The sequence below is a fragment of the Talpa occidentalis genome, unplaced genomic scaffold (genome assembly GCF_014898055.3).
Source record: "Talpa occidentalis isolate TD23 unplaced genomic scaffold, MPIMG_talOcc4v2.1 talOcc4.7, whole genome shotgun sequence".
NCBI lineage: Eukaryota > Metazoa > Chordata > Mammalia > Eulipotyphla > Talpidae > Talpa > Talpa occidentalis.
The window spans coordinates 51,121,443-51,137,599 of NW_023605083.1; the positions used below are offsets into that span (position 1 = coordinate 51,121,443).

The 16,157-nt window shown below is 35.5% G+C and overlaps 1 protein-coding gene across 1 annotated transcript in view; it reads right to left on the bottom strand.

Annotated features, from left to right (window-relative positions):
- Positions 1 to 242: 242 nt before the first annotated feature.
- AGTPBP1 (ATP/GTP binding carboxypeptidase 1) overlaps positions 243 to 16,157 on the bottom strand; it is a 121,162-nt gene continuing 105,247 nt past the window's right edge. Inside the window, 3 exon segments of the mRNA XM_054689824.1 lie at positions 243 to 861; positions 864 to 991; positions 15,796 to 15,956. Coding sequence (XP_054545799.1) covers positions 815 to 861; positions 864 to 991; positions 15,796 to 15,956 — 336 coding nt within the window. The 3' untranslated portion in view covers positions 243 to 814.

Below are 16,157 nucleotides of genomic sequence, written 5' to 3' on the forward strand. Positions count from 1 at the left end.
CAGTGATACAAGATCGGTACTCCATGAGAAACACGTCTAGAAAAGAGCTATTCAAATAGATCTTTAATGGTAGGCTGAGGTAAACCTACACCATAAAAAACTTAATACTGGTCAATCAAGCGCTATATTTTTTCCCAAAATGTTATCAATGTGTTCAAGATAATGGATTTTTATTATGTTCTCACAAAGATTCTCTAAACCAAATAATCTGAGCTGGTTAAAAAGGATAACGAAATAAATGCAATATTTAATATATAGCTTTTATTTGTTTAATTTGGTAAATATAGAATGTAATGGTTTCAAGGCAAACTCTGTATTATTTCAGCCACAACTCAACAATTGACATGATTCTGAGGAACAGTCTTATATTCAATATCTACCCACCCCTACACAGACACATCTATAGAAATTCATGTACATATATATTACTTTTTAACAACTCAGAATTTTCAACAAATCTAGAATTTAGGTTTTATAGTCTCACACACTTCAAGATTATCCATTTGATGTAGGGTATAACCCTAAGGAGATAAAAATTCATGCAATGATACTCAGGTTTTTTTTTTTTTTTTAAGTATATCCAATATTTGATAATTCAATGCCATATAAAGTGCACTGAATATCTAAAATAAAACAAGTGCCAATTTTATCATGAATTAATAATATATTTATTGACTTGAAACCAAACAGGCCCAAGTTACTTTTTGTTTTTCTGAGTCAGTTCTCTATAAACTCATTTCTTTCAATCTTCCTGTGTAATAAAAACCAAGATATTTCATTTCTTCTTTGTAGTTAACAAGAGATGGCAGAGGGCTCAAGGTAAATATGTTCTTGAAAATTCAGAATCAGAAAGTACTTCTCTTGAGCAGAAGGTTCATAGTCTCCTGCATTTTCAGGCAATTCAATATCTAACTCATCATTACTTTCTGCACTGTAATCAACTTCTTCAAGGAATCGAGGTTCATCTTCATCCAGAACATAAGTGGTAGGGCTGTAGCCAAAGCATACAGAACATACAAAACACAATTAGATTTTAAGGTTCTAATAAAAGATTTTGCCATCCTGAATTAAGTTGGATGCAAGCATAATATAACATAGCCTGTTTTAACTTTAAAAATGTTATCCAAATGAACAAGAGATGTTTAATAGTTGAAACCTCCTTGCATGTGTAAGAAGTAAAATAAAATGCTAATTTTTAATTATAAGAGTGTCAGTATACATCATACAATCACAAAAAAACAATGAACTTGCTTATTCAATAACTTCTTTGAAGGATTAATTTGCAGGCTATTAAGATTTATTTTTGATGGATATAAACTAGACTTTGGTAGTGATCATGATGTAGTATATACAGATGTTGAATTGCATTATGGTATACCTGAAACTTACATAAAATTATTAATCAATGTACCCTCATTAAAAATGTATTTTTAAAAAAGATTCATTTTTAAAGTCCTATTTTAATCAATATAAATCAAGTAACATAACTTCAACAGGCTTTAGAAGAAACTGACTGTTCACTTGGTTCCTCCAGTAATGCACTGAAATCACTTATTCTAAGTCTATAAAATGATTATTTGCCATAGGAACAGCTCCTATACCCATCCTCAGTTTCTATCAGTCAAATAAAAATGAAAAACAAGTGAACACTCCACACCCAGATTAACTGCTTTCCCTTGGGACAGAGAATAAGCTATTTGCCTAAAAGCACTAAGTGCTTCTAAATATTTGATTAGGTAGGCTGTTTGAGATGAAGAGAACCTTTCCACTGGGGTCTGCACAGACCCTTTCCTCTTCAGAAAACAATACAATATTCTGAGTTTTCCCCATTTGGAAGATTTTACACACACACAACCACACACACACCATGTCACAGAAACACTATGAAAACATTTCACTATATACATTTCTTTTACCAGAACTACCTTACTACATATAGATACATATTTGTTTATAACCTAACTGCTTCTAAAAGGGTTTTTCCCATAGCTAATGTAATTAAAAACTATAAAATCAGACAATGGGTAGGAATCAACAATCTATTAAAATGACCCAACAAGGGAATGTCATTAGACACCTAAAATAAAAGAACTCCTGCTGCTAAACATTTATTCAGTTGAAATATCCGGAAGGTGGGAAAGGCAAGTTAGTGAATTCCATGGTTCTAATGTTCTGAGAAAGTAAAACTCATCTGGTAAGAGTATCTTTTTTCTAGAACTGTTTTAATTTTGCTCACTAAAAGAATAAAAAATATAGTGCAACCTACCTGGATCTTATATAGCAAAATTCCGACTAAAAGTTCAGAGCTTGTACTATGATAGACTAGTCTTGAGAGATCAAGCTGAGCAGCTTGGAGGAATGTGTGAGACTTCACAACATTTCTAACACTCATAAGAAAACTTTCACAGCATTCCACCGTGCAACAAAAATATTTATCATTGAATCTGTTGGGTCTTTTGTAAAAAGATTAAAAGAAAAGATTATTTGCTTTTATAAAAATGACTATTATTCTCTTTTTAAAAATAATAATTCAGACCTCCTTATTGATCTTGATGTTTCAAATTCTCAGGGTTGGTTCCAGTGATTCATAAGATAGATAGAAGACTAGCAGAAGCAATGGCAGACTAAAGAAAAAAGTAACGGGAGAAAAAAGGAAAAGACAAGTCTTCTCTTGCTATGTATTTCCTCCTAGAGACTGTCATAAGAAGAAGAATAAATCATAAAATGCAAAGGAGGACAGAGCTAGCTCAAAAGTCATGCACTGTCCAGGGGCCTGGAAACCAATCTGGACTGGGGAGATTGGCTCTACAGTGAGGAAGCAGTGGCCAGTGTTGGGTAGATACCCAGCAGCATCACAGGGTTAGCCTCCTCTAATAAGTAGTAAGAGCACAACATCTATGTAGACCAATAAAAACAGACTGGCATAAGTCAAATTGGTTGCAGGGAGTTCAATCACTACACTGGACTCAGAGCAAGAATCTAGATCTACATGGAAAGCTGATTACTAGAAATTAATTAATTTGAACCAAGGAAAGGTTTAAAGGAAAATACCTAGAGTTTTAAGCTGTAAAACAAAAGGAAAACAAAAAGAGGGAAGTATGATTGAGGAGCAACAAAGATGTCTAGGATCAAGCCAAAAAAGCTTATAGACAGCAGGGAGACTGAGCAATGCTGGTATCAGATGCTCATATGTACTTTAAGATAGACCACAACCAGGAAGTCGAATTCTGGAAATGAAGGTGGTGGGGGAACCTATAATGAGGAATGTCCATGACTCTGAATCCAAAAGTTTTTCCTGGATACAGCAAATGACTTGATCCTGTCAGTTTCTGATCTTGGTTCATTCCTATGATGACTGTGATAAGAACTCCACTCCTGTCCTGGCATTATCCATACTGAAAACCAGGAATGAACCATTTTCATACCCTTATTTCATTCCTGTAATCCACAATGTCTCTTAATTCTGAAGATCTAAGAAAACCATGTTTCTAGCCCCAACTTAATCAAGATCTACACTACAGGGGCCACCAGTGCTAGCTCAGAGTGCACAAAGGATGAGGAAGTGAGGATTGAGGAGGCTATGGAGGGTGAAGTGGGAGGTGGGCAGAGAAGGAAACAAGGGAGATGTCAGTGGATCCACATTTAGGGGAATACTGAGATAGACAAAAGGAAAGAAGGAAAATTCTTTTTTTTTTTTTTTTTTTTTTTTTTTTTTAAATATTAAATTTTATTTTTATATTCCCCCATACAATTGCAAACGCCCATTCTGACCCCAATCCTTCCCCTCCCGCCCCCCACCCCCAAAAGTGTCTCTGGTTCATAGTTTTTGTTGATTTTGATTTTCACTTTCTTATATTCATTTTCCTGGTCCCTTATTTAAGTTTTCTAGATTCCTGCTATGAGTGAGACCATCCGGTATTTTTCTTTTTCTTTTGGCTTATTTCGCTGAGCATGATCCCTTCCAGTGCCATCCATGTTGCTGCAAATTGCATGTGTTTATCTTTTTTGAATGCTGAGTAATATTCCATGGTATATATGTACCACATCTTCTTGATCCAGTCATCTATTTTTGGGCATTTGGGTTGTTTCCAAAGCTTAGCTATTGTAAACAGTGCTGCTATAAACATAGGAGTGCAGGTGCTCTTTGGAATTGATGTTTCTGTGTCCTTTGGGTAAATACCTAGGAGTGGAATTGCTGGATCATATGGAAGCTCTATGTTTAGTAGGTCCAGAAATCTCCACACAGCTCTCCATAGTGGTTGGACCAGTTTGCACTCCCACCAACAGTGCACAAGAGTTCCTTTTTCTCCACATCCTCGCCAACATTTGTTGTTGCTAGTTTTTTTAATATGTGCCATTCTCACTGGTGTGAGATGGTATCTCATGGTAGTTTTGATTTGCATTTCCCTGATTACAAGTGATGTTGAACATTTTTTCATATGTCTGTTGGCCATTTGCATTTCCTCTTCAGAGAAGTTTCTTTTTAGCTCTTCTGCCCATTTTTTGACTGGATTATTTTCTTTGTTGTTGCTGAGTCTCATCAGCTCTTTGCAGATTTTTGTGATCAGTCCTTTATCATTAGTGTTGGGTGCAAAAATGTTCTCCCAGTTGGTGGGGTTTCTCTTTGTTTTTGTTATTGTCTCTTTTGCTGTGCAGAAGCTCTTTAATTTGATGTAGTCCCAGCTGTTTATCTTTCTCTTCACTATCACTGCTTTGGGTGATGTGTCTGTAAAGATGTCTTTGATGTGCAAATCCCGTAGTGTTTCGCCTATATTTCCTTCTATGTATTTTATGTTTTCAGGTCTTATGTCTAGTTCTTTAATCCATTTTGAGTTGATTTTTGTGTATGGTGTGAGGTAGTGGTCAAGCTTCATTCTTTTGCATGTAGCGACCCAGTTTTCCCAGCACCATTTATTGAACAAACTTTCTTTGCTCCAATGCATAGTCTTTGCTCCTTTGTCAAAGATTAGTTGACCATAAATCTGTGGGTTTATTTCTGGATTTTCTATTCGATTCCATTGGTCTGTATGTCTGTTCTTGTTCCAATACCATGCAGTTTTGATGATTATGGCTTTGTAGTATAGTTTGAAGTCTGGGAGTGTGATGCCCCATTTCCTTCTTTTTTTCAGTAGAGCTTTGGCTATTTGGGTTTTTGGTGATTCCATATGAATTTCATCAATAATTGTTCTATTTCTTTGAAGAATGCCATTGAGATTTTGATTGGAATAGCATTGAATCTGTATATTGCTTTTGGTAGGATGGCCATTTTAATAATGTTTATTCTTCCAATCCATGAGCAGGGATGTCTTTCCATTTCTTTGTGTCTTCTTCTATTTCTTTTAACAGTGTTTTATAGTTTTCTTTGTATAGGTCCTTTACCTCTTTTGTTAGATTTATTCCCAAATATTTGATTTTTTTGTTTCGATAATAAAGGGGTGGTTTTTTTGATTCTTCTTCTTCAGATTTATTGTTTTGTATAGGAAGGCTACTGACTTTTGCGTGTTGATTTTGTATCCTGCCACTTTACTGAATTGATTGATGAGTTGAATTAGTTTTTCTGTGGAGATTTTGGGGTTCTCTATGTATATTATCATATCGTCTGCAAATAGTGATAGTTTGACTTCTTCTTTTCCTATTTGGATTCCTTGGATGTCTTTCTCTTGTCTTATTGCTCTGGCTAGGACTTCCAGTATTATATTGAAAAGCAGTGGTGAGAGTGGACATCCTTGTCTTGTTCCAGATCTTAATGGAATTGCTTTCAGCTTTTCACCATTGAGAATGATACTGGCTGTTGGCTTGTCATAGATGGCCTTTATGATGTTGAGGTATGTTCCTTGTATCCCAAGAATTCAAGGCTTTTATCATGAATGGGTGTTGCACTTTGTCGAAAGCTTTCTCAGCATCTATTGATATTATCATATGGTTTTTATATTTCTTTTTGTTGATGTGTTGGATAACGTTGATTGATTTTCGGATGTTAAACCATCCTTGTGCCCCTGGAATGAATCCAACTTGGTCGTGGTGAATTATCTTATGGATACATTGTTGGATTCTGATAGCTAAAATTTTATTGAGGATTTTTGCATCAGTGTTCATTAGGGAGATTGGCCTATAGTTTTCCTTTTTTGTGTTGTCCTTATTCGGTTTTGGTATTAGTGTAATATTGGCTTCATAGAACGTGTTTGGTATTGTCCCTTCCTTCTCAATTTTTTGGAAGAGTTTGTGAAGGATAGGCACTAATTCGTCTCTGAATGTTTGGTAGAATTCATTTGTAAATCCATCAGGTCCTGGGCTTTTGTTTTTGGGGAGGTTTTTAATTACCATTTCAATTTCGCTGCTTGTAATTGGTCTGTTTAGGTGTTCTATTTCTTCTTTATCTAGCTTTGGGTGATTGTAGAGTTGTAGGAATTTGTCCATCTCCTCTAGATTGTTGAACTTGTTTCCATATAACTGTTCATAGTAGTTACTGATTATTCTTTTGATTTCTGCTGTGTCCGTTGTGATTTCTCCTCTTTCATTTATGATTCTGTGTATTTGTGCTTTCTCCCTTTTTTCCTTTGTGAGCCTGGCTAGGGGTTTGTCTATTTTATTTATTTTTTCAAAGAACCAGCTCTTGGTTTCATTGATCTTTTGGATTGTTTTTTTAGTTTCAATTTCATTTATTTCTGCTTTGGTTTTTATTATTTCTTTTCTTCTACTGGTTCTGGGGTTTTTTTGTTGTTCTTTTTCTAGATCTTTGAGCTTCGAGATTAGGTTGTTTCTTTGAGTTCTTTCTTGTTTTTTGATGTGAGCTTCTATTGCTATATATTTTCAAGAAGGAAAATTCTTAACCCCATCACTCCACAGAAAGAAGCCTTCTGCTATTCTACTTTCCATTCTCCCATCCTTTTTTTCTACCTCTCTCTGCTGCACTAAACGGTGGTGGCAATTCTGAGACTCCATTTTTCTGGTTGGCTTCATTTTTCTCTGTCCTTCCTGAGTATAGATCTTGAGTGTCTCAAAAAATAGGTGTTTGGGCCTCCCCTGGTGGCACAGGCAGTTGAGCGCTGCGCTGTGAAGCTGTCTGCAGTCTCTGCAGCGCCAGCTCGATCCCGGCCATCTGGCAAGGGTCCCACATGGCGCAGCAGACCTCTCCTGTCTCGCCCGTTGCTCCCCTCAGCAGTGCATTTCATTAGTCTGCCTGTTCTGTTCCCCACTCTGTCTCTGGTGAATCCTCTCACCCTCCCATGCATCTGGCCTGTACCCAGTTCCTATATAAATAAATAAATCTTTAAAAAAAAATAAAAATAGGTGTTTATGAAAATGCTCTCTTGGCCAACAGCTCTTGTTTACATGCTCTCTTTGAACGATGGCTTTTAATTTGTATTCTCATCATTTCGAAATTCAAAACTTCTAGCCCCAACTTCTCCCATGAACTTCTCCTGCATGTCAATGGATTTGCTATCTGCACACAGCTAGCTGACATGTACCTGAAATGTAGCATGAGCTCAGCTGAACTTGTCGTTTTGCCTCCGAAGTCAGGTCTTCCTGTGGCATTCTCAACAATTCACTCAGGGTGTCATGAAGTCAAAATTCTCAGCAAGTGAGTCCTGCCAGTCACCTCTGGACCACTTCTTTGCTCACACTTCACAAGTCCTCACCAACATTGTTTCCTCTATTTAGAGGATGTATCCATCTTTTTTCTCCTAATGACTCACATTTCTTTCAAACCACAGTTCAGGCTCACCTTCAAATATTCCTCTTTAAAGTCCATATTGGGATAAGTGCCCTTTCCCTATGTTCTCTCACTACTTTGCACAAACATTCTATCTGATCTCTTCTTGTGTATAGTTGAAACCATTAGACTCACTCATCTTTAGTACCTCCTGTCAGTTCCCAAGTACCTGACACATTACAAGCCTTCAATTAGTTTGCTGACTCTATGAGAAGCCACGAGGTTGACAAGAGCATCAATTTTTTTTTAATATCCCCATCCTATTGATTACTTCAGTAAATATCTTAAGGCACTACCCAATGAGGGCAATCAGTTTTACTTATAATAATAATTCCAACATATGTTTTTAACATTTTACATCTTAGAAAGTACATTCATATAATCTCACAATAAACTTCACTGAAGTAAAAGACTTTAAGGTAATTTGCCATGCAGCTATAATTAATCCTTATACATCAATATATAGGAATTCAAATATTATTTCTATTACAAAAAAAGCCTAATTGTTAAATTATTTAGCATCACCATTACTTTGTTTTTCCACCAATAATTCCTTGTTCCCCTCATTTCATTCAAGTAAGTTTACTCTTTTGCCCTACCTTTGCTTCATTCTCCAATGGCTATCCTAAACACATCTGCCTTAATGCCTTTCTAGTTTAGATTTTAATTCTTAGGATAAAGGTGACTAAGTAAAAAGCAGTTCAACAAGAAACATTTCATCTTTTTTTTTTTTTTAAGATTTATTTATTTATTTATACAAGCACTGGGTACAGTCAGAAGTGCGGGAGGGTGAGAGAATTCACCAGAGCCAGAGCGGGGAGCAGAGCAGGCAGAATGACGAAATACACTGCTGAGGGGAGCAGCGGACAGCAGGAGAGGTCTGCGCGCCATGTGGGACCCTCACCCGGCAGCCGGGATCAAACCGGCGCTGCAGAGGCTGCGGGCAGCCTCGCAACCCAGCGCTCAACTGCTGCACCACCAGGGAGGCCCAAGAAACATTTCATCTTAAGAGCATTTTAGTCCAAAAGCAAATCCTCTGCCTGTCACTTCAAGAAAAATGTCAAAATCTTTGCCCAAAGTGTCTTCTCATAATATGCATGCATGGAAATCCTCTCCTGTATGGTGTCACTATGATGCAGGAAAGGTTTATGATTCTAACTGATTTCTAATAAGAACAGAAAAATCTTTACATTCAGACTCAGAAATTTTTCTGGCTATGCACACGTTGAACTATTAGGCCCTTACATAAAACTAAGCCTAAAAAATTCCCCATCTCTCTCTCTCAAAAAATGTATACCACCTACTGCCAAAAGAGATGATTTGACATCTGAGATACCAGAATGTAAATCTCCAGCTCTGTTCCCTATGTAAGCATGAAAGAAGGAAAACACTGTATAGAGTCAGAAATTCTGGGTTTGTGATTCTGGGTTGTGTGTCTTAAGCAAGTCACTCTCTCTGAGTTCCAGTTTTCCCAAATGTAAAGCAGAGATAACAATATCAACCCCAGTACATCACAAAGTTGGATCAAATCAGGTAGTAAATATGAATGCTATTTATAAACTATTAAGCTATACAAACATAAAATGTTATTAGATATTAATAAAACTTCCCTTATTAAAGAAAACAGTAAATCAATCTTTCTCATTTACTGAAGAGCTCAGACAATGGGCTGCCCCAAACAGTGGAACCAAATATGCTGCCTTACCTCTAACCTTCCACTCTTCTACAATTTGGACACTAATTTACATGTTTTAAGACAGCAAAATAAAGCTATAATGGGCAAGAATTTCTGGAACTGATGCACAAAAAGAAAAATATTTCCAGATTATCAGCAATTTGTGACTTGCTGATTGTGTCTTTTGTAAGTTCTAAGGTGAAAGAAAATCTTTATCTGAGCAGATATAAGAGGATACTTTACTTAATTTGATTCCTATCTTGTAAGAGATAAAGCATCTACTAAATATCACAAAGTAAACAAAATTATTTATAGAAAATACAAAAAAGTTTTGTTATTCTTTAAGCAACCACAGTGCTTGCACAACACACACACACACACACACACACACACACACATGCACAGAACTCATATATGGAATACCTATACAAAAATGTATCTATTTAAAAAAAGAAACAAAGTTGTTAGTTCACTGATAGTTTTGAAAAAAGTTAAGTAGATGTCTTTAGGAAAAGTGACTGGAATTAACTAATAACTGCAACTTAATTTGCTATTGTTGTAATAAAAACCTTCCTTATTTATAATGAAAGTTAAATGGCTAAATTCCCAAATAAAACAGTGTCAAAAATGAAAACAGTGCATTTTAATAATTCTGCTTATTCATTTGGAGAATACAATATATAATGAAGAAACAGGGAAAATTTTGTTAGACCTGATCCTGATACCTGGTTCTGTTGAAAACTAAGACATTGAGTAAATTCATCTGTGTCTTGGTTACATACATACATGAGGGAATTAAAATACCATCCTTCTCAGTAGAAGAAAAGAATCTCTGAGATCATTAAACTTAACAGCAATTCATAATGGGCATGTGTGTCGGGGGTCCCATGACCACCCACTACAGTGACTGGCTAGGAAGAATTTCAGGATTCAACATACAGTTGTATTCACAGGTATGACTTATTACAGTGAAAGGATACACAGTAAAATCAACCAAGAGAAAAGGTGCATGGGCAAAATCCAGAGGAAACCAAGGCCAAGCAAGGGCAGCTGCTAAGAGGCAGAGAAGTCATCAGAGCTTTCAGCAATTTCAAAGGACTGGAGGCAAAAATTGGAGTTCAGAGCTGCCAAGTTTCCTGAAAGAAGGGAGTTGCAGAGATGTGACCCCAACAGTTTTCCCCTAGAGACATCTGACAAATTCTGAAACTACAGTGTAAGAGGTTAAAAAGCAAAGCAGAAAGCAGCAAAACAAATAAAACAGAATATAAGCAATGGGATTTTTGGCAGTCGTATGGTACACAAAGAAGAGAAGCCCCACAACTTAAATATGACCTCTGAATGGAGGCCTACCACTTAGAAAGGGGATAGGGGCTGAGCAAGGATCTTGCAAACCCAACTCAAGTCAGCTCCATCCCACACTAAATTAGGGAGATCTGCCCTACTCTACGGCCTGCCAGAAGACCCACTGAATCTTCTTTGAAGAAATAATGTATTCTTCCTTATTCTGATATACTATATTCTTATTTTGAAGTCTCACATAGACATTTATGTGAGAGAAATAATTTCACATTTCCAGGAGGCTATCAAAAATACAACACATAAATATCTATAAATATGTACAGTCATCCAATTCCTTGTACAGCTAACTCTAACTCAATACATATCTGGACTCAATGATAAGGACCATATCCTTCTCTCATGATGTCTCAAGGCTTTCATTATAATCAAATCTGGCCTGGAAGTTGAAGAGCTCACTCATATCAGCATCAAACTTATTTTCCTAGATGATTTCAATCTCCTCTGTATAAGCATTTCATCTGCTAAGCACAAACACAAATGGGTCACTTTTAGTTAAAAGCAACTATAATTTTCAGAAGACAAGAAGTTGTGATATAATCTTCCATTACCTGGCATGATTTATATGCCTATAAAATACCCCAATAGCAATTATAACAGTAAGAATTTTCTACACAGCAGCAATAAATGACTCTTAAAAATGCAAACCAGTTTCAAGTGTGTGCATCACAGCCACTAAAAAGGAAGATCTTTTTTAAAAATTAACCTTATTAAATAGTAAACCATACATCGAAAAAAAAAAGCACGTTAATACCAAGAAGCTTTACTACATGGCTAGGAATTAGATATCATTGTTCACATTTGGTCACAAATGATCCATACTGACAGAGACTCCTTGACCAAACTTGTAGAGCTCTTCTGATTCTCTTTCTGACTATGTCCTGACCTGGGGATCTTCTTTAATCCAGTGGCTCTGCCTGCTAAATCCTTCTTAGTTTTAGTGAGAATCCTGCTGAGTCAGTTTATAAAAAATCCCTGATCACCCTGACCTGCTTTCAACAAAATTCTGTCAGGCTGGTTTAGCCAGAATCTTCCTTACCCCTCATATTTCCTCCAAGCAACTCTCCATCCACCAATGCTGCACTATTCATCTTGACTATAATTCCCTGCTTTTCCTCATTATATTTGGATTTGAGCCCAATCTCTCTCCTTTATTGCAAAAGCCCAGTGTAGTGGTCCTCCTGAATAAAACCTGCCTCCCCAGTCTTTAACAAATGTCATGAATAATTTTTTCTGTAACAATATTAATTTAATTCGCTCAGAAGAAAAAGTTCCTAAATATTTATGAGCACTAGCTTTACATAGAAAAGTAGAATAATAGCTTCTATTTCCTTCTAGTGTTAATGGTCTATCGCAATCATTATCTTTGTACTACTTTGCCAACAACTTCTAGTAAGTCTTTCCTACAGTGCTAGGAACAAGCATAGAGTCATTAACCAAGAAATAGTATGCGTCAACTGATCTACTGACCTGTACTCATTTTCTAAACCTTATTAGAAATGCACTCTTTCTTTACCACATCAAACTAGATTTTCTAAAAATATTAACACCAAAGATAACTAACAATAAACATAAAGCTTTCTCCAGCTTAAGTCCTAATTTATTTTATTAGTTGCATTAAGAAGAATTTATCATCAAATTTCCTAATGTCCATGCTATATGCACCAAAGAAACTGAATACTGATATACATTTTACAACACAGATGAGCCTCGAAAACAAGCTAAGTGAAAGAAGTCAGGCACAAAAGGTCACAGATTCTATGACTGCATTTATTTAAAATATGCAGACTCGATAGATCCATAAGGGCAGAAAGCAGATTAGTGGTTGCCAGAGGCTGGGAATAACTACGTAGTTTATATGAGGGCCCTCTTCAGGAATGAGTAAAAAAAGTTTTGGAACTAGACAGGATGGTTGTACAGTATTGTGAGTGTACTAAACACCATTAAATTATTCATCTTAAAAAGCCTAATTTTGTGATGTGTGCATTTCATTTCAATGAAAAAAAGAAGTTCAAATAGCGTTTGAGTATAAGATAATAATCAGGCTTCATTTAAACATGGGTGGGTTGGTTGGATGGTTTGTTCGTTTGTTTATTATGGCAAAACACTGTTCAGAGTTTGGTATTTTTCAACCTCACTTTCTTGTGATGTTTTCAACATACTCAAACTTCAAATACTTCTTCCATATGCCCAATATCCTGAAATTTAACCACCACTGCAATATCCTGATGGGAAGAATTACTAAATGTGTTATCTGTCTCATTCTCAAATCCTTTAAATGAGGGTTACTGAGAAGGCTGTTTAATAGTTCAGGCGACAGATATAATAAAAGCACTTTTTGCTAAGCACAAAAAATACTATATAGCTGTAAATTTTATAAAGAGTCCTAGCTTTGACCTAAAGGAAACACCCTCTAAGAAAAGACATAATGCAGACTTAGTGTTGTATCAGATGGAATTTTTATTATATAACAAATACAACTGGGTACAATTAAAATGATTTATGTGTGGTAATTTCCAATGAATGCTGTGGGAATATAAAACATAATTCATTTTCAACTACAGGCTTCACTAAAAAGGAAGTTCTAGAACTTTTGGTAAGCATAGTGATCTCAAAAGCCCCCGTGATGACAGAAAAAGAATAGCCTTTTTTTTTTTAAGGATAAATCTGTAGGAAAAAGAAAACTGGAGTGGAGCTAATAGTAAAGAAGAGATAACAACACAATATTGGAAGGTGGCAGCATATAGATGAAACTGAGGGCACTGAGTTCCAATTTCTTTACTTTGCTAAGTGGCTATCATAGAAGAAGCAGTGGGGGGAAGGGTGAATGCTCATTTCCATTGCAAAATCCAATTTCCACTCCAGGAATTGAAGATATTGTCTATCTATAAAGAATGGATTTCAGGGTAGAATGAAAAGCAGAACAATTGGTTTAAAGGTTTTTGTAAAAAGCTATTATTCCTTTTAATCTTATTCTGGGCGTTCCCTGTTTTAGAAAAGTACATGCTTTGAGGTCCTTATTACCCCTGCCATAAAGACAGAACAATGACAGATTAAAAAAAAAATGAAAATTAGGAAAGACACACATGCATAGAGAAACAAGACAAACATCTCCTTGGAAGACAAGAAAAACAGGAACATAAAAATCAGCCGAAGTTCTCCTGAACTCCAAGTGAAGGCAACAAGCAGGGAGCTAAAATCAGACTCATGAGATCTAGCAACTACACTTTAGAAAGGTTGGAAAACTAAGGACGAAACTTCTGCCTAAAACTAAAGATTTTATAAGTTGCAATTACTAAGTCAGAAGACAGAGCATCATAGAACCTTCAAGAACTCAATGACTTGCACAATAACTGAAGATGGGAAGTGGAAATGCTAATGTAAGACTTAAATAGCGCTAGTATAACTAATAAAACCTTGGAATGGAGCCTTGAGAAGGCACAGCAAAGGAAACCATCAACACAATGAAAAGATACCCTATGGAATGGGAAAAATATTGCAAACCTGGATGGCATAGCCTGCTACACACTAGGCATATGGTGTAACCACTGCCGTATATGTGGTCTATTGTTGACAGAAATGTCATTAAGTGATGCAGGACTATATACAGTGTAATATTATTTGGCTTTAGAAAGGAAATCCTTATATATGCCACAACATTGGTGAACCTGGAGGACATTATCTAAGTAATATAAGCCAAACAACAGCAATATTACATAATGTCACTTACATGTGAAATCTTAATAAAAAAATAAAATAAGTTCAAACTTATAGAAAGAGAGTAGAAAGGTGAGTGCCAGGGTACAAAGTATCAGACATAAGGTAAAGATGGTCTGAGGAAGGAATGTATTATATGTGACTACAGTTAATAACACTGGATTATATAATTCAAAGTTGCTAAGAGCAGAAAAACACTCAGATACACACACAAAAAAATAAGGATGTGAGGATTAGATGGATTATGTTTAATAAGGAACCTTCACAATGTAGATATATACACATAAATATATAACAAATTATCACAAAGTGTGCTTTAAATGTCTTAAAATCTCATTTGTAAATTCTACCTCAATAAGATGTGGGGAGGAGATGGGCGGGAAATGGATGAATTAACAGGACACTTCTAAATATCAGTGAAAACAACTGGCAATCTTTATATTTATTTCCATTACTGCTTAGCAAGTACTTTAAAGGATAATGAATTCAGGTGACCACTGTCTAAATTATCACCTTATAAAGAACAGAAGTTCCAATTAATGTTTTACTACATTTAAAACAGTCTATCTGACCTATTCTGTTCTGATCTCTGAATGAAATATGAAATGAAAATGTAAACTCCCTAGCAAAAAAGAAAGAAAATATAACCCCCCAAAACCCAAAAAAAACTGCTAAATTGACATATATAGTAGAGCATGCAATAAATTAACAGATTCGATGACATACAACAAAAATGATTAAGGTTCTAAAAAAATGGAGGTATTCTTATTCATATATATCAAACTACAAAATGCTAAGCTGTGGTATTATGATTAAGGACCATGACACTGAATTATCTGTGAGCCTGTTACTGATCAACTTTTATTCATACTGAATTTAAAGAGCAAAAGATATTTAGAAGAATATTAGGCAGCTAAATTCCCAAAGGAATTCTGAATTAACTGTTTCTTGTATATGTGATCAAAAGGGTACTGGACAGCACCCAATGTGTAGACACCAATAAAATTTTTTCTGAAGTAAGAAACCTGACTCCAAACCCTCTCAATCTAGGTATTTTCTGATATAAGTATTGTTGCCCACATTGCTTATTTTTGGATTAAAAGTCATTAAAAAATCACTAAAAACAGCATTCAAAGTATAAGAATATTTCATCAAAATCACATCCAAATACCAACATTAAAAAAGGAAGAATATTATCACAATATGGAACAAACATGTGTAAACAGATAAATTAATTCTAAAAATACTCTTTCCTGCTAAAGTCTCGGTGATGTTCCTCTGCTCCAAAGTATTGAATACTACAATGTAGTAACAGAATAAAGAAATATCTTACCTAGTTACTTTGCAGCTCGATTCAATCAAATCATTTTCAAAGTCAAGCAGGCTAGAAGGCAGATTATATTCTAGTGGGGATGTCAGTCTTTTCAAACGCAAGAGACCAACACAAAATTTTGCCCCCATCTCTTCCAATTCTCTAGTACCAATCTGTAAACCCTAGAAATAAAGCAACATTATACACAAAAGTAGGACACTTGCTATCCTCTGGCTATATATAATTAAAATTAAATGGAATTTATAACAGTATCAATAAAATTAAAAGGTTGTTACTTTGTATGGAACTAGGACACAATAAGCACAATGCCTTAACAGTATTAAGGTTATTCTAGTCACAAAGGAAAACTGTCTTAAAAACAT